Source organism: Drosophila sulfurigaster, chromosome 2L, assembly GCF_023558435.1.
Source record: "Drosophila sulfurigaster albostrigata strain 15112-1811.04 chromosome 2L, ASM2355843v2, whole genome shotgun sequence".
NCBI lineage: Eukaryota > Metazoa > Arthropoda > Insecta > Diptera > Drosophilidae > Drosophila > Drosophila sulfurigaster.
The window spans coordinates 21,564,302-21,583,733 of record NC_084881.1 but is presented as its reverse complement, the minus strand read 5'-3'; the positions used below and the strand labels follow the sequence as shown (position 1 = coordinate 21,583,733).

At 36.3% G+C, this 19,432-nt stretch overlaps 1 protein-coding gene across 4 annotated transcripts in view; it reads left to right on the top strand.

The window, feature by feature from the left end:
• The window catches only part of LOC133850750 (nitric oxide synthase), a 40,375-nt gene that overhangs the window by 2,764 nt on the left and 18,179 nt on the right, over positions 1-19,432 (top strand). For all 4 annotated transcript variants that reach the window (XR_009895692.1, XM_062286929.1, XM_062286930.1 and 1 more), the window contains exons 2-7: positions 4,882-5,555; positions 5,678-5,792; positions 12,441-12,577; positions 12,647-12,809; positions 17,784-17,875; positions 18,697-18,838. Coding sequence is in view for 3 of the 4 variants with exons in the window: in XM_062286929.1 (XP_062142913.1) it covers positions 4,975-5,555; positions 5,678-5,792; positions 12,441-12,577; positions 12,647-12,809; positions 17,784-17,875; positions 18,697-18,838 (1,230 nt within the window). In the remaining variant the exon portion in view is untranslated. The remainder of the gene's footprint in view (positions 1-4,881; positions 5,556-5,677; positions 5,793-12,440; positions 12,578-12,646; positions 12,810-17,783; positions 17,876-18,696; positions 18,839-19,432) is intronic.

Here is a 19,432-nt window from a genome sequence, read left to right as displayed (position 1 = left end):
TAGACTACAAACATAGACAGCATTTAAATCGAGCAGAAATAACATCAATTTTATTCGCAAGAAACAATTGAAATGCATTTTGATTTCTACTGAACCTGACTTTGTGATACCAACACAGAACTTGCCTCCAAAAATGTTGAAATTTTATTAAATTAAATAAATAATTTTAAAGTTTCTTTTAAGAAATGTAAGAGAAATGAACAATTTTAACGGGTATTTACAATATGCTTTGTTCTCAATAAAATTGCACATAGTGATCAAATTGTTTCTGTTGTGGAGCCTTTGTTATGGCTTAAAATTAATATTTTTTAAATTCTATTCTGAATATAATCAGTCAAAACCATTTGACTAGTTAGCAATAGACAGAGAAGGAACTCGATAACCTAACTGCCTTCGCTATTTTTATTTTATTTTATTTTTAGGTACACATGTTATTAAATAATATTATCTACTGGGGTTTACCTGTTGTCGGATTTGATAAGCTCTCCTTCAGCGCATATTTATGTAATTTATTCCGTCGCTGCGCTGCGCTGCCTTCGCTCAGTCCAGAAACATTTCCCCTTTTTTTTGGACGGGTATAATGAATGTTTTCCGTTGGCTTTTACGTATCAATTTCAAATAACAATATATAAATATTGACAAGGGCAACAGGCAACGGGCCAAAACAGCCGCAGCTGCTACTGACATCATCCAAGAATGCATAACATAGCGTTTGAATGCGGGAGGGAGAGTACATATATGATTTTATTTATGTGTTGCCAAACAAAGTGCGAATATTTATTTTGTATAACTTTTCTTTGCATTTCGCTCTTTTTTTATTTTAACAGCATCAAGTATGCGTACTTGCTGCCGTTGGTAAATAACACAAAAAAAGGGGGGATATTTTCAAAGGATAAACCCTAACACACCATCCTTTCATATGTTAATACCGAGGAGACCTGCGTCAGCTGCGTGTCTCAGTCTGTCAGTCAGGCAGTCAGGCAGTCAGTCGGGTTACTCAGTTGGCCAACATGATTGGAATATTGAACACAATTTGAAACAAAATGATTATATACTAATTATATTTAAAATATGTTTTCTTTTCCATATAGTAAAATGCTGTGATCAAGTTTGTAAAGTGTAGCTAAATAATTATGTACTAATTATATTGAAAATATATTTACTTCTTTGCAATTCCCATAAAACGAAAACTTGTTAAGCACATAGTAAAGAACTGTGATAAATGTGTCTGCTTTGCACTGTCGTCAGCTTTTATTTATTAAGTTAAATCCGAATCCCATAATACTATAGTATCAAAGAGCATAAAAGGCAAACCACAGGCCATGATGACCAGCTTCCAAGCAACACTTTACAACGTCTTACAATGTGATTATTTATTTTAGCAGGCAGCCGCACTTTATCGTGCAAATATTGAGTTCAGTATGCTTTTATAATTTTCGTTATTTTTGTATTTGCATAGCAAGAGCTGAGCTCCAAGGCCTAGCTCATATATTTATGACAGTCAAGCATTGTACATTTTCGGCGTGTGTGTGTGTGGGACGCCATTTTGCACACTTTCTCTTCCGCCATGCCTGAGAGTATGCTACACTTTTTTTATTTAACTACAACTGAAGCACTGCTTGACGCTCTGGCCCCCAAAACCGTATAAATGGGTTTTCTTAACAGATTTGTTGTACTTTTTGCATTGTGCATGCCATTTGTATACGAGAACAGAATAAGAACAGTTTTTGTATTTTTTTTTTGTCGTTAGCTTCTGTTTTGCGTCTGCTTTTGTCTTGGCATTTGTGCGACGCTTTTCAATGCTGCGATTTCCCTTTCGGTTTGGTTTTTGTATTTTCCCGTTGCTGGTGTGTTGTCATTTGAGATAATACGAAAAAGCATTCAGGCTTTCGCAGCGCACTTGTCGTTTTGTTTCGGGTTTCCTTTGATTTTTATTCGAGTTTATTTTAAAGCAATTGATTGGGATTTTAAACGATGATTGCGAAAAAAATGCTGTTGTAATAGTGACGTGTCCTCAAGTGAGCATGGAATACGTGTTGAAGCGTGAGTGGATGAATGTGTTGCTTAGTTGGCTTCGTTTTAAGCCAGCCAACGATGCCACAAAATGCTGTAATCTGAACTTGAGCACGACAAAAGTCGCCAAAATAACATTGCCTTTTATCAAGATATTTTTAGTACGTTTTTTTTTTGTGCTGTGTTTTAACTTGAAATATCTGAAATGTTTTTGTTCGCTTGAAACAAAGCTTTAGTTATTCAGTCCTCTGTATTGCTGTCCATTTAAGCCCTCGAACTTGTGGTTGATTTGCGGCCTAAAACCCACTCAAATTGTGTCGATGGCGCAACTTGACCATATTCAATCACTTTGACTAAGTGGCAAAATAGCCGACAGCTAAAAAAATAACATCGACTTCTGGCTATCAGCAATGCAAATAGACATCCTCCAGCAATTAATTGATTGATTGATTGATTAGCCAAACTAACAATGGAGGCACACATTGAATTGTTTCGACCCCCGCAAAAGGAAAAACGAAAACAAAAATAAAACAAATTTAACCAAATAAACCAGAATGTGGTTCATCATTTTCATTTGCTTAAGCAATAACAATCGAATTGAATGTGTGTTTTATCTATCTGTGTGTGAGTGTGTTGTGGCTGCAAATCAAAGCGAATGTTTATGCTTGTGATTTGAATTTAAATGTATGTCGAGTGCTCATCGAGCCAAAATGCGAATTGGGACCCCAAAAACTGTGTGATGTCAAGCCGCTTTGTTTAATGCCCCGAAAACAAAATGTTTGTGGAACTAGCCAAAACAGTTGGAATAACATATCGGATGAGAGTTTACACACATGCCACAACCAGCCACAAATCAAAAGCCAAACTCATATGTGTTCAATGGCAGGCGATTCATTCAACTGATGCACTCAGCGGTCAACAAATTGCTGTGCCATCATTTTTACTCCCTCCCAGTCTGTGTGTGTGTGTTTGTTTAAGAGTTTTTAATATAATTTTTCACCTGCTGGTTAAAGAAGACCATGCTTACAGGTAGCGCACAAAAGTAGGCAACACATTTTTTGCTATTTCTATTGGCTCAGCGGGGACAAACAGAATGAAGCTCTGCACTGTTGGATTACATCAATTCTTGATAATCCTGTCAGGATGACATAGCAATTGCATTGTGATTCAACTCTATACTTTTTGCAGTCTAATAAAAGCGTTATTCAAGCCAATTCATTGTTAGGTTTTGAGCAGAATGCAGCGCAAGCTCTCATAATAGTTTGATTTAAAACTTATAAAACAAGCTTGATTTTCTTCGTGAGCTTCCGCTTTAAGCAACGTCCGCAAAGGCATTAATAATGAAAATACTCCATAAAGTAGCCAGCCTGTTGCATATATTTATATATTGTTGGCAAAAACTTCGTACTTAGTCCTTCATCCTACCTGGCCAAACAGTTGATGTTGATGTATTTGGGCCAACAGCTGGGGCAATGATGATGAGATGATGGGATGACGGGACTGCGGAAACAGTCGCGAATGAGTTAACAAAATGAAAGGCATTTTGGCTGAAACATTTTCGGGTTTGCTTGTCTTGCAAAACTTCAACAGCTGGTGTCAAGTGGGCGTGAAAAGTGCTCAAATACGTTGTTAATGTGAAGGTTAAGGTTCAAGCCCTCTCAAATGCAGATTAACGCAAAACAAAAGGCTTCACAGCTGTTGCCAATTCACTTGCTGTCAACTCTTGACAGACACATAAAATATATATTTCAGAATCTATAAGAAACAAATTTAAAGGTGTTCTAATTGAATTTTCATAGAGTTACAACAGTCTGTCTCCACTTTTGATTAAGTAATTTATGTTGAGCCGCACATAATTAAGCCGCACACCAGAAAAGTGGAAATTTAGTTTGTGGCTTTCGCTGTTCAACGTGCCGGGAAATTGCCATAAAGATACTTTTAATTGCTACTAAGTGCTGGCAAACGCTGGGAAAACACCGCGCACTTATCTAGAGTCTCTCCCCTCGAGGCAAATGGAAAAGCAACATTGAGAAGTTAGCAAAGCAAACCCAGAAGTCTCTGTCTCTCTAAAGGCAATCGAGTCTCAGCTGCGCCTGAGTTATAGTTGCGGGAATTGTTTCGAGATGTGGAAGAGTATAAGAAAATGTTGCCATGATTTGAAAGTTAATGAGCTGCGCATTGTCTACGCACAGGAAGTGGGCGGATTTAAAAGTTAAACGACTACGAAACTACTTCAAATCAAATGGATTGCCATTGGCAGCAGAGTAACTGATCCAATATAGTTTAGTTTTCATTACAATTGAGTGCGTTGTCAACGGTTGATGAAGATAAAATAAAAATCAAGCTGTTAAATTTAAGCTTGATTGAGAAGCTTGAACTTGGTGCTTATTCGATTGTAATTTTCTTTAACTTAATTTTTAGTTCACAAATGGAATTGATATAAGTTGAGTTGAGTTGTTTAAGTTATATATTTAATTCACAAATCTTGTTGACTAAATGAAATAACATTTAAATTCGCTTTAAAATGTTACGATTTGATTTTGTGTTTTTTATCTGTCTTCAAAATTCAGTTTCAAGTTTGTATTATCTATTTAAATGATTTTAATCTCATTTATTTTGATTGAAATTTGTTTGCTGTTTGCACTTCTAAATCGAGTTCAAAATCATCTGGTTTACCTCGTTTTTCTTGTGCACTCACATTACAATTCATCTTCTTTGGCAATTTAACTGATGTTTGCTTAAAGTTTCCAATCTGTTGGAGGTCAAACGCAAACCAATTGATTGTGGCCAAAACGTTTTGGCTCTTCTCACAAGTCAAAGTTTTGTTATTCTTTTTTTTAAGTTGCTTTTTCCTTACTTTTTTTAAAGGAGAATTTAATCAAAAGTTGGCTGCGAGTTTACCTTGTGTGCTGCAGCAGGTTGCATTTTAAATAAACGACAAGGCAAGTGGAAGAGGCCAACATGTCGCAGCATTTCACATCGATATTTGAGAACCTGCGCTTTGTGACCATCAAACGTACTCCAAATGCGCAACAACAGCAGCAGCAGCAGCAGCAACAGTCGCCGCTGCCCACGGCAAAAGCAACAACAGTTGAACAAAACAAAATCAAAGTCAAGGCACAAGCAGCGCCACAGTTAAATGGCAATGGGCTCTTGAGCACAAATCTTGAGGGCATCTCGACTGCCTGCCATGAAGTGGACCACAACAGTCGTGCCGTGTCGGATGGAGCATCCGGCAGTGGTCTGAACAGTGGCACGCCCTTGAAGCACCCCAAACGCACCAGCATCTCGACAGTATCACCGCAAGCGGGAAGAGAACGTCGCGGCACCAACACCAGCATTGTTGTCGAGCTGGAGGATGGCCCGGCATCAGCATCAGCAGCAGCAACTGGAGCTGGGCAGGGGCCAAGCGCTGTGGCTGCTGTTGCTGCCGCCTCGGGCAGCGGCACGGCGTCCAGCAAAAGTTCTCGCGAACTTTCACCCACGCCGAAAAACCAACAGCCAAGAAAAATGTCACAGGATTATCGGTCGCGTGCCGGCAGGTGAGTCAAAGATGAATAACTCGAGAGGGGTTTACAAGCGATCAACTCCAACGTGCAGTTGAATTCCTTGCTGGACTTAAATAACAGTTGTAGTTTATCTGAAATTTCTTCATCACTTGCAGCTTCATGCATCTGGACGACGAGGGACGCAGTCTTTTGATGCGTAAGCCGATGCGTTTAAAGAACATTGAGGGCAGACCCGAGGTATACGATACGCTGCACAGCAAAGGTCGCGAGGTAAGTCACGTTTCCTCTAGTTACGCATTCAGTGTTTTACAGACTACCAAGTATAATTAGCTTGAGGACGTGTGGACAAGTAGCTATCTCTAGTTGCTGGCCTTATGACCTTGTTAGTGCAGGAGAAAGTGCAATAAAAAAACGGCAGTAAAACAATTCGCAGCATGTTCACTGCTTTTTTGCTGTGCGCGTAAAAAAGTTGGTAGCTTGTGTGCAAAAAGCATTGCATACTTCTAGGAGTTATTTAATACTCATGACGAGCTGCTAGTTGGCCGTGTAATTGTTTGACTGCGTGTGTACGTGCAGTGTGTGTGTGTGTGCTTCAGTTGTTTGTTTGCCTGCAATTTTAATGTTTACTGCAGTTTGTTAAGTAAAAGTTGCCTCAAGTGCGTGCCTTGCCAGGATTAAAGGCAGCCGCCCGCATTGTCGCTTAACTCTTAAAAGCAGCGCTATGAAGTTGCCCTCAATTAAAGTTAATGTATGTGTGTGTGCTTTAAAATTATACCCAGTTGTGTGTTGTGTGTGTGTCAGTTTGTTGTTTTTAGTAATTTGCGTTGTGGTCATCGGGGTTAGAAAACTTTTCACTTGTGTTTAACTTAAATCTGATGTCTCTAACTTTGACAACAAGCCGCAATACCCATGAAATTTGAAAGGAACACCCTTAGAGTTATGCATTTAATATGCAAAATATACAGAATACAAAGAATTTCATATGCATTTTCTGAGTGTTTGTTAATTGAAATATACAGCTTTAAGAACTTTTAAAAGCGCCTTTAACATAAATTATTTATTGGTTCAATAGGTGGTAACTTATTAATTGAAGGTCAATTTATCGGTTGCATTTCGCATTTAAAAGTAGAAATATAAAGCAAAAAAGCTTTCAAGAAAGTCATAAATAATTTATTAATTACGGCAGCTGTAACATAATAAATTTTGCTGAAAACTTAAGAATTTCACATTCATTTCCACATAATTTGCCAATCTAAATATTGAAATAAAATAGCTTTGAAGCGCGTCTTCAATTGCTGAGTAATAATAGTGATCTTTTAAATGAAGAGCTATGTTAAATGACCTTTTAAACGTGTCCCCAATTATTTACAATTAAATGAAGAGCTATTTTCTATTGCATAATTCATTTGCTGCACATGATTTGGCGGCTCGGCATGCAATTCTGATTCAGCAACTGCGATTTGAAACTCATTAGGCCGCAAGTGTTGCATAAGCGGAAAAGACGTCGACGTGTTGGCATTAAAGTTGCCAACTAACCTCAATTAGCTGAACTAGTTGTACCTCCCTTTAACAGAGTTCCCCCCCTTGGTTCCCTTGGCAGTTGCAGCGCTGTTAGCCTGCTAATTAAGTCAGCGTCGACGTCGACAGCAGGCATCGGAAATGGCGCTGTGAGTTCGCCATTTTTTTTGTTTGTGTGTGCACACAGTTCGCAATCAAATTTCATGGCACTGCAGCTGGTTCTGCTGCTGTCCACCAAACCCTTCTGGGTGCTTTACCTCCATTCAGTTGCATTTTAATACGCAAAGCGCATAAAATTATGCAATGCAAAATATTTGCTCTTTGCTGGCATTTTCATTAAAGTTTGCATCGCCGTTGACTTTAGTGACTTTGGCCAAACACTCAGCTTGCCACTTGCCACTTGCGAGTTGCAAGTTTCTCGCTGCTCTCATGCAAATTCGCTTGCCACCTGGTAATTATACTAAGCGCGTGAAAAAGGCCCTCCAGGTCCATTCATAGATGTAAGCTTCGAGTTGAAGTCAATTAAAGTTTATGTTCTCTGTTCGGGATTTGCATGAAGAGAACTCGCTCGATGCTTAAATGCTCCCAGAATGTTGTCTGCCTCATAAGTTTTATGTTTATGCCTGAGAGGGCTTTTATTCTAAGCCAAGACTTACCTTCAGTCGTAGGGTGCTGTAACCATAAAATGTAGAAGAAAGTTGCCAGAAGATATCCAACAGTTGAGCTCTTACAGCTCTTTATTGTGCTTTGAATAACTTAATGCCATGTATGCTGTAATTATTTGTTATGACTTTAATTTCTCCACATTATTTTAGCCAATTATAAAAGCCAAACTACGCAACAGTCTAACGAAAAATGTATGCAAAATATTCACAGTGCTTCATAAATTACATTTAAATTGCATTTGTTTTCGCGCATTTCAATGCAATTTTTCCCGCAATAGCAAATTTTTCCTTTGAGTGCGAAAGTTGTGAAGGGGAGTAATACTATGTGGGTTAAAAGTGTTCGCAAAAGTACCACAACAGAAGTTAAAAGCTACAAATAATTTATATTTAGTAAGTTATTCACTTAAATTACTCTACAACTTGCGGTCCAGCTGAGTGAGTTATTCACGCGGTTTTTGCAAGTGTAATTAAGTGAAAAGCTGGAAAGTGTTTGCTTATATTAAGTACAATTAATTTGAGGATTGTGAGCTATTTTTTTATTAAATTAGTGTGTTATTAGTAACTAGATACATTAATGTTTGACTTAGGAACATAGCATAAAATTACTAGAAAATTAATACAATATTTTATATATTTGTATTAATTTAATTATAATTTCTGTGTCCGGTAGTTTTGAATAAAACATGAATTTAATAAATTTTTTATAGTTTCATTTTATTTATTATAATGTTCAATATTTCTATAAAAGCATATTCAGAATTCGCTGCAACTCTCAAACGCAGCTGGCAGTACCTTTTAGACTGTGCTTCTTTACAGGCGCATAAATTTCATAAAAATAAGAACAAAATTAAATGGAAAACTTGCAGAAAAAAGTGCAAATTTGGCGCGAACAAGACGCACGCCAGGGAAATGCTCAAACCCCATTTTCCACCCTAAGAGCGACCCCTGAAAAAAGGGCAACGAGTGGCGTCGAGGCGGCAAACCAAAACTTGCACGCTAAAACTTTAAACGCTTTGAAGTGTGTGTGTGTGTGTGTGGGTGTCTGAGCTCCGTGTTGTGTATGTATTTAGTTGACGCGCTGCAGCTGCAACAATTTCCGTTTCCGGCACAGTGGCAAGTTTTACTCGCGGCCGTTGCCGCGTTGTTCTTGTTGCTGTTCTCGATGTTGTTGCTGCTTTGTGTTTATATTTACATAAAACAATTTTGGCGAACTTTGTGTGTGAGCGTGTGGGCGTACTAACCGGTTGGGTGGGCGTGCCATTAAGGACTACGCTGCTGCAGTAGCAACAGCAACAGCAGCTCGCAATTATTTGCATTTGACGCTGGCAGCAAAATTCATTTGCCACTCTGAAGATCTGTTTAAATGAAAATGCGTCGCAACCGCATTTTGGCTGCCTGCTTTATGAGATCTTGCCACGTTGATAGCGAAAGCTAATTTTTGGACTCTGTAAACACAAAACTCAGGAACACACACAATGCCTGTGCGCCATAATTAGGTGCAGTTGTTTCTTTTGGGGAGGAGGCGTGGTCCACGTATCATGCCGTCAGTCTTGCTTATTAGAATAATAACTTGCAAGTTGTTGCAAATAAATTGGGTATGCCAGGAGATGCAAGTGCATGTGTGTGGGTGTGTGAGAAGTGCACATGTGTGTAGTGTGTGTTGTGTGGTTGTGTTTGTGTTTGTAAAGCTGCCACTCACGTATTGCTGTTTGCATTTTGCATAAATTTGTCCTGTGCAGTTGAGTGAAAATTGCCAAAGTTTTAACCAGATTCTTTTTTTTTTTTTACAAAAATATGTTGTGGTTCAACTTGAAGTTGAGGCAGCAGTTTATTGTGGTTGAAGAGTTTCGGCGGCTTATAAATTAACTACAAGAATTTACAGTGCGGCTGTTGTGAACTTTTAATTGTCATCAAAAGATTCAAAAATAAGATGCAAGCTAAATACAGAATAACTATACAAATAAAACTATTTGTAATAATTTTTTTTTATACAGAATTGTCTGCTGATAAATTATTAAAATAAATCTATTTGACAGCAAATTTGTAATATATTTTTTAAGTTTGTTATTTATAGAAAAAATTATAAATTTATTACATTTTCAATATGACTTCAAAGCAATTTCTCAATTCCAATAAAATACAAATTGTTGCAATATTTATTATTGAATTGCAAACTCATGACAGCAAAAAATTTTATCAATTTCTATAGAGAAAAACAAAAAATTAAAATGGCCTCTTAACATTTGTAATATAATATTTTATATTTCATTTAATATTACTTTTTATGTCAAAATGGTGCTTCACACGATGCATTAATTGCAATTTTGCACAACGTCACGTTTCTCACAGAAATTAAAGTTAATTTTTTGTAAAAAGCGCGACTACTCGGCGTATGTGTGATGTAATTGTCGCAGTTTGAAGAGTCAGAAACCTAAAGCAAGCAGCAAGTAAAACCACTTGAGCATTTTATGGTGGCAATTCGTTCTCTTCTCAAGCCAATTCAAGAGCTCAACTGCCTGTAAAAACAAACTAATTATGACCGCGGGATGCTTTGTTATTGCCATAAGCCAGGAGCGAAGAAGAGCTCCAAGCTGTTGGCATTGTTGTTTGGCGTTGAGTAAATTAAAGCGACGAAAGAAAACAAACCATAAGCCAAGGTGAGCGACGAAGAAGACGAAGACGAAGAATAACATCTAACAGGCGGAGTCTGTTTGTTAAGGGCGGGGCACAGTGGGCGATTTGGTCCCGCTAGCGGCATTTAATTAATAACTTCTAAACTAAAATAGATATCTTCAGTCGGTTTTTTTCACTGATCAGAAAAAAATCATAGAATTTTTTAAGTTAAAAAAATTTTTTTTTTAATTTTTTTTAAAATTTTTTTTTTAATTTAAAAAATTTTTTTTTTTTAAATTTAAAATTTTGTTTTATTTTTATTTTATTTGAACTTCAATTAACATATTTCATATATAAACTTTATCTAAAAAATGATGGGATGATGGAAAAAAATGGGATGACTTCTGAGTGCAATACTAAAAAAAGATCCCTTTTTGGTACTAACACTGTATCTAAAAAGTACCATAGTTTCAAGGCTAGCAGATAATAGCAGTTGATAAATTCACATTTTGGACGCCACTGATTCACACTTTCGGCTAATAAAGGAGTTAGACTGGACTTAGTTGAACAAATTAAGTTCTACTCCACGAAAGACAGGTGTACGCTAATCCGGGCTAGTTGTTAATACACTGAATTACCACTACGTTTTATGAGCTACACATTTATAGACCGGTCACAAACATTGATTTTTTTTGAAAATACATACCTTGAATATAATAAAAAACCAAACTTCTAACAAATTCACCAAAAATTTTAAATTTCCGAGGAACTCAAATTCCATGCGCGCAAAGAGAAAAAATTGTGTAAAGCTCTTTGCGAAATCATATGGTGTGTTTGACCGATCACAGCTGATGATCAGCTGATCGTAGAGCTTTCAAAAAGCTTTTAAAAATCTAATCAAAGCATCTGCTATCGATATGTGAAAAAATATTAACGGATTTTTCAATTTGAAAATTTGAATTAAATGCCGCTAGCGGGACCAAATCGCCCACTGTGCGGGGTGGGGAAAGGGAGGAGGAGATTGAGACAAATCGAGCGCAGTGCAGGTGAAGAGCAAAAAGACAAACAGCAAAAGTTGCGCAACTTGGGAATGTCCTGGAACAGAATTAATATTAATTTAAATAATAATATTAAAAAAATGTAATATTATTAAACAGAGAGTAAAAGAGAAAATAAATTAAATATATGAATAAAGGAAATTATATATTTTATATAAATGTTGAATTTGGGATTAAATTTAGAATGTATATAAAACAGAAAATTTGCCGTGTGCGACACTCTTTAAAGTGAAAAAAGCATATATCTAAACATTTTTTAATTTTAAATAATGATGAGCTTAAAAGCACTTGATTAGCACTTTAAAAAATGGACGAGTTTATATATTTAATCGTTATACAGAGAAACTTTCTAAAATCAATCTTAGCTCTAAAACTTGCTAATCCAGAAATTCTAAACTATGAAGATAAGAAACTTTTGCAATTTTATTCGTATTTTTACACCCCGTCTTCCTGACTACAGTTTACAGGGTATAATTACAGTGACATGCGTCATAAAGAGCACACAAAAAAGAAATTGTGAAAGTAAAGCAAAACAGAAATAACATCCGCAATTGACAGTGAAATGCTTTTTAAACGTGGCCAACGAGCAGCGAGCAGCGTGACGGAGCATTGGGAGGGCATCTAAGAAGCCGTCTAAACTCTTGGCCAGGTTAAAGAAGAAGCTGCCACAATTGAGCTTAGGGCGAGAAGTTGTCAGTTGGCTCTCTTCATTTTTGATAGCCCGTGTGCCATTTTGGTTTAATTTCAATTCCATTGCATTGTTGCGCCTCCTACTCTGGTTTTTATAGCATCTTCTCTGGATGTCTGACTGTCTGTCTGTTTGTATGTCATTCATCTTCATTTGTTGCTGCAATTAGGGCGCACGAAATGAGCAATCAAAAATTTAATTACCGAGAGATAAGCAATTAAATTTTTAATTAAATTGTCACAACTTGCTAGCAACTTTTCCTGCCATATTTTTTCTTTTTGAGCTGTGTGTTCTTTCCCTTCTTGTAAGAACTTTATGACTTATTTATTTATCATCATCGTCAACATCCATTTCGCTTTCATTTGAATTTCCACAGATATTGTCCTGCACGAGAGCCACCTGTACGAGTAGCATCATGAACATCGGCAATGCCGCTGTGGAAGCACGCAAATCCGACTTGGTGCTGGAGCATGCCAAGGATTTTCTGGATCAGTATTTCACCTCCATTAAGCGGTAAGCACGCAAATCTCTAAAACCGAAAGATTTATTTATTTATCTACTATTTGGCAACATTTGTCGCAGCTCATCGTCGGCAGCGCACGAAACACGCTGGAAACAGGTGCGACAGAGCATCGAGACAACGGGACATTATCAGCTAACCGAAACGGAGCTAATTTATGGCGCCAAATTAGCTTGGCGTAATTCTTCTCGCTGCATTGGTCGCATCCAATGGTCAAAGCTGCAGGTGAGTTTGTTCGCTTTGCAAGATAAATTGCTGAGGATTTTTTAGCCGCAATCTATGGACTTTAGTTGGTTGGCAGGTGAATTGTTTTCGCAAAGTTCAAAATTATGCAAAAAATATGGCATATATTAACATTTTAAGTGCAAGCTTAAGTTGGAGCAATAAATTATGCTGAATTGAAATTTTATTTTTTACATTTTACAATTGTGAGCAGCACTAAATATTGAATATTATTTATCATAGTCCGAGCTCAAGCGCATATTAAAGAATTCAATTATTTAAATAGCTCAACCAATGTTAAGCAACTTTTTAAGAAAAATTGCTCGTAAATTGATCCTACATAACTTATTGTTCACCTCTTTAACGTATTAAATTTAAGCTTAAGTTGCAGCAATAAATAGCCGCTGGCTCAGCGCTAAGAAAACAATATTTATATGCAACATGTTGAAAATATTATTCGCATTTTAAATTGTAATCGCAGGTTTTTCTCCAAAAAATCAATAACATAGAAAATGTTGTAGATTATTTTATAAATTAAATGCTAACAAACTCTTATTTTGAATACAACATTTATTTCAAAAATATACATTTTAAAATGTTTAGCATTTTAGTTCTTAATTTATAAATTTTGTATTGTAAATTTTAATTTTATTGATAATCCATAAATTGCTTTAACTATAATATTTTTCAAACCTTTCATTTTGTATAATCTTATTTTAAATTTACTAAATTATTTGTATAGTCATCTTTAAATATATACATATAAAAATTCAAATCACATTATGACCCTCCTTAGAAGCTATAATTTTCGGTAATGTATTACCCAGTCATACAGTTATTAGCATTTAGCTGCAATCAGTCTATCAATTCATCAACTCACATTAGCCAAATGTGTGTAATTTTCTAGCATTCTCAAAACATATGCAAAATAGTCAGTCCAATTTGTCAGCTAAGCAAATCACAGAGGCTGCCTGTCAGAGCAATCCAAGTAGTGCTGTGTGCTGTCTCGTTCTCTCACACTATATCTATCTCGCTCGCTTTGGATGTGTCCTGTTCGTATTATCCAAGATTTATGCGTGTTTCAACAAAATGACAAATGCAAAATGCGCACTCGAAAGGCGATAAAAAAGGCACAAAGCGAGTCGAGAAAGAGAATGAGGATAGAGAGACAAAAAGCGAGCAGTGAACTGAGCGTATTTGAAATGCAAATCATCGTAAATTTTAATTTACAAAATTTTGGTGTCTGCCACACAGAGATTTATTCATACATACTACATTTAAATGTGAGCCTGTGTGTGTATTATAATGATCAGTAGTTGGCATTACAAAATGACGGTTTGTGAGTTTGTGTGCCTAGCAATGTGTGAACAAATTTGCATCCACGCTTCAATGATTTTCATGTGTATTCGTCTGTGTGTGTGCGTGTGTATGTTTGTGTGAGTGACAATCTTGAAACAGACACGAGCATCCAATTCTCAGTCACTGAAGTCACCTTGAAAATTCACTTAGCGTCAAAAATGTATTTACTACACTCGTGTGTATATATGCATACATATTTAATGCTCCTCAACTCTCAGCCTTTCACACACGTACGAGGGTGGGCTGATAAATAGTCGGCCTAACAAAGAAACAAATTTTTAAAAATTCGTAAGTATTTTATTCGATTAGTGTTTTCTATCAGCCGATTACTGTGAAAGTTTCATACGGTTTTATCAACACTGGTAATTTTGGCGGGACTTTTAGCGCATTCACTTTTGCATTGTCGTCAACATGAATAAAATCGAATATCGTGCTGTCATAAGATTTCTGTTTTTTAAAAGAGAAATCCAACGACGATATTAAAAATGAGTTAGACAAAGTTTATAAAGATTCAGCTCCATCGTTTTCAACAATAAAATATTGGACTGCTGAATTTAAACGCGGGCGGACAAGCATTTTTCACGATGATCGCCCGGGTCGTCCTAGAGAGGTGACAACACCAGAAATTGTGGATAAAGTCCATGGAATGATATTGGATGATCGCCGAATCAAGCTGCGAGAGATTGCAAATGCTCTAAACATTTCTCGGGAACGCGTTGGAAACATTTTACACGAATTTTTTACACATGAGAAAGCTTTCGTCAAGATGGGTGCCGCGATTGCTCACAATGGAAAATAAGCGCAATCGCTTGCACATTGCGAAGGAGAGTTTGGCATTGCTTAACGCAAACAAACACGAATTTTTTCGTCGTTTTGTGACTGTTGACGAAACCTAGATTCATCACCATACACCAGAGAGTAAGGAACAGTCAAAGCAATGGATTTCAACTGGAGAAACGGCACCGAAAAAGGCAAAGATCGGTTTGTCGGCCAACAAGGTGATGGCAACGGTTTTCTGGGATGCCCGAGGTGTAATTCATGTGGATTATCTGGAAAAAGGCAGAACAATTACGGGAGAATACTATTCCAATCTCTTGGGACGATTTGATTCGGAGCTGAAGAAAAATAGCCGCACATGGCGAAGAAAAAAAGTTTTGTTTCACCAGGACAATGCTCCCGCTCACAAGAGCGTTTTCGCCATGTCGAAATTGTGTGAATTGCACTACGAAATTCTACCCCATCCACCCTATTCTCCAGATTTAGCACCCTGTGACTATTATTTATTTCCAAACTTAAAAAAATGGCTTGGGGGTAAGAAATTTCATTCATATGAACAGGTAATCTGTGAAAAAACGCCTATTTTGAAGACCTGGACTAATCCTATTTTATGGAAGGTATTAGGAAACTGGAGGATCGGTGGTCCAAGTGCATACGTCTAAAAAGAGATTATGTTGAGAAATAAAAGAGCAAAATTAAAAAAAAACGTATTTTCTTTGTAAGGCCGAATATTTATCAGCCCACCCTCGTATGTCCAGAGATATGTGCAAAATCTAAGCAAAGCGAGGGGTGTCTGAGTGGTTCTCAGGCCAAAACAATGGAATTTCATTTGAAAGAGCTGCTGAACTGATGAAAGCGAAAACCTTAAAAGGCTGTCAATCAATTTGTCTCTTTGTGATGTGAATAATGAATGATGCCTTTAAATTAGTGCAAGTTTATATTGAACTAAGTAAAAAGTATTTTTTTTTTTGTTGATTTCATGTTATGAAGATGTTTATTGTTAAGTTCTTTTTTCTACTAAAGAACTCGGTATATTTATATATTTTTTCATTGTATGTATTAGTTATGTATATTTTTAGAGTTAACGGCACTGTTTTGCTTTTATTGAAAATGGATAGTGACTATATCACAGCATTCCTGTTTGTTTTTTTTTTATTTGTTCTTCATTTTTGCCTAATATCAAATCATAGGCATGTTAAAAACAACTTTTCAAGTACACTTTTCAAGAATACTTTCTCAAAACTGTGTCAAATATTTACAAAATATTTTCGTTAGCCTTATACCTTTTTCACATGAATTTAATAATTAATGGACCAGCCCTCGTAGTTCTTCCTTGTTTGGCTTTAAAAATGATGCTGCATAAACATGTTTGGTTGTACAGTTTTGTGCTATGATAATTTCATTTTACGCCATGACTTTTCGAAAAAGTTATCCAATAACACTTGAAAAACAAAAGTTTGCTGTAAATTAAATGCACGCATCATGCATAAATGAATGGCTTATGGGTTTCACATGGGTCATTCAGGCCCCACTCGAAAAAAGGGTTCCAACTTAATTACGAAAAACCAACCATACGCATAGCCAAACAAAAACCAAACACAGCAGAAAATCAAATGAAACTGACCAAAAAGCAGCAGTTACAAAAAGTGGAGAGAGAAGATAGGAGTACAAAAAAAAAAAAAATGAATTGTGAAATAGCAAAGTGTTTAGGGATTTGGGGAAAAGACTCGAGTGGGCACAACTCACAGCTCAGCAGAGAAACAGCATAAAGCCAAAGCGTAGGTACTCGCACCTTTTCATTGATAAACCACAGGAGCAGTAACAGCAACACAAGCAGCAGCAGCAACAGCAGGTGTGAAAATGCCCAAAACAATTGTTAATCGAGAGGTAAAACTGGGTAAGCTCGGAATCTAGAAAGTGCATTCAAGTGTTATAATTGAAAAAGGGTTTCTATGTACACTCTGAGAGCGCACAAAAACAACAATCTCGAGCACTCGTAACAATGCGAATTACTTCACATTCACATTTATCATACGCCCCATGTGCTGCCTGCAAAAACCGAGTTAAAAACAAAAACATAAACAGCATGGAGCAGAATTCAGCAGAACAGAAGAGAACAGATCAAAACTCTACTGATTTCATTTAGAGTTTTACTGTTTTTCCTATATTTCTAACGAGTGTTTTCCATTTTCCTATTTTAACTTTTTTGTGTGCCGATGCAAAGTTTTGGTCGCACTTAAAATTCATGTAGTCCAATTGTTATGGCTGTTCTCTAAAGCGATTCATCTATTTAGATACTCTGTAGTTAAATTCGCAAATACTGTCGGAGAAAAAGAGTAGAAATAATTTTATAAATTAAGATTGTCATTCCGAGTAGAAATAATTTAATTCATTATAAAACAATTGAAGATTTATATTTTATTTTTTAAGTACGTCTAACTCTATGTATTTATTGCAAGAATAGTTTACTGTTATTATTTCTATAGTTTAATACACAATATAGATATATATTTTTTTAATATTAGTCACATTCTACTTAAATCGTTGCCTTAGGGTATTTAGAGGTCTTCTTTTGAGTTGTCCAAAGCTTCCGCTTGTTTTTGTGCTGTTGTTGATGTTATAAATGCGATGAATATTTTAGTTAATTTGAACTTTCAAACTGGGTGTTGCACAGTTCAAGTTGGCTGCTGCATCTGCAGTTGCCACTTTAATTGGAGTGGCACTTGTGAGACCATCAAAGTGTCCAGCTGAAAGGCTAATAGCCAAAAAGTCGATAGATTGCTGCCAAAGCCAACTTAAAGACTTACTCTTGATGCATTATTTATTAATTCTATTTTCTAGGTGTTTGATTGTCGTTATGTGACCACAACCAGTGGCATGTTTGAAGCAATTTGTAATCACATCAAGTATGCAACCAATAAAGGCAATCTGAGGTAAGTGACGAGCTCTTAAATTTTATTAAAATCAAAAATTGCCAAAGCCACAAAAGTGACAAATAAAAATGTTTTTTTTATTTACCTCAATTGCGCTCAAAGTGCAAATTGTTGTGCCATAAAAATGCACAAAAATTCGCAGCAATAAAGTCTCGTTTTAATTGAAAAACTGAGAGCTAGAGGGGAAAACGTTTGAAAAAGACAAAAAAAACTAATTGAAAGCAAATTTGTTTCTGCATATTTAGTTTTTTTTTTTTTACTAAAATTTAAATACTTAATTAATGCTGTTAATATTATTTAATATTTAATAGTATTATTTTTGCAATTTTCGACTAATTGTACAAAAATGAACATGCAGTGCACATAATTGCCAGCTTATTCTAATTAGCGTGCACAAATTTGTGATCTCACATTGAGACCTACCTATTTAGCACATCAAACTGTTAAGCCTCGCATAATTTTGCTGCCGCTCAAATATGCCGTTTATGGCAATTAGAAATTTTTGGAAAACATTTGCAATTCGCACTAACATCCGCCCATCGACAAAAAGTTGGTAATCCACTCAAATCGATGAGGCGAATGTTTTTGGCCTCGACTAATTGGCAATGAGTCGAAAACTGCTGAAAAGTGGTCTAGCAAATATTTGGTATTATGTTTTGCTCATAGTCATAGACTGTCTGTCTATTTCACTTTTGACTTTTGACTTGGCCAACATTGGTGTAGCCGATTATGTGCTGAGCTTGTGAACTTTATCTAAGCTGTTGTTTGGCTTCTGTGGTGTGCATGGAATATGTTTAATAGTTTCATTGTTTTATTCACAGATCTGCCATCACAATATTTCCACAGCGCACAGATGCCAAGCATGATTATCGCATCTGGAATAATCAGCTTATCTCTTACGCTGGATACAAGCAAACGGATGGCAAAATCATCGGTGATCCCATGAACGTGGAGTTCACAGAGGTAACTTTAATATCATTTGATAGCAGGGTGTTTATGATTGTGCTTTCAGGAAATGTATGTAACAGACAAAAGTAGGATTCTTCCACCCCATAAAGTTTATTTATTTTTGATCAGCGTCAACAGCTGAGAGGATATATCCATGTCCGTCAGTCCATCTGCCACTCTAGATCTTAGAGATTATAAAAAATGAAGCTATAACAGCCATTGTTATGTTTGCACACAGATTAACTTTGTTTTAAAATTTTACCACACCCACCTCCGCCCGGCAAATCAAAATATAGTCGAATAGTAAGCGTAATTTTAAAGCTATAGAATTTTGATACATACTATAACTATAGTGTTTGAGATTTCTATATACAAAATATGGGTCAGTTTTATATTTGAATAGTCTTAAATTGTATATGTTATTTAAGAAAAGCTTTAAGAGCTCAAACAATTCAGCAGGAAATTAAAGACATCCGCATTGTTGAACGAGTTAAGCGAGGTGTGTGTTTAAATGGTCTAATAAAATACTCACATTTCACATTTCGCTCAATAGGCCACTTGTGAGTGGTTGCCTAGCAATCAAAGTGCCCAACAGCTGTTGTTGCTCCC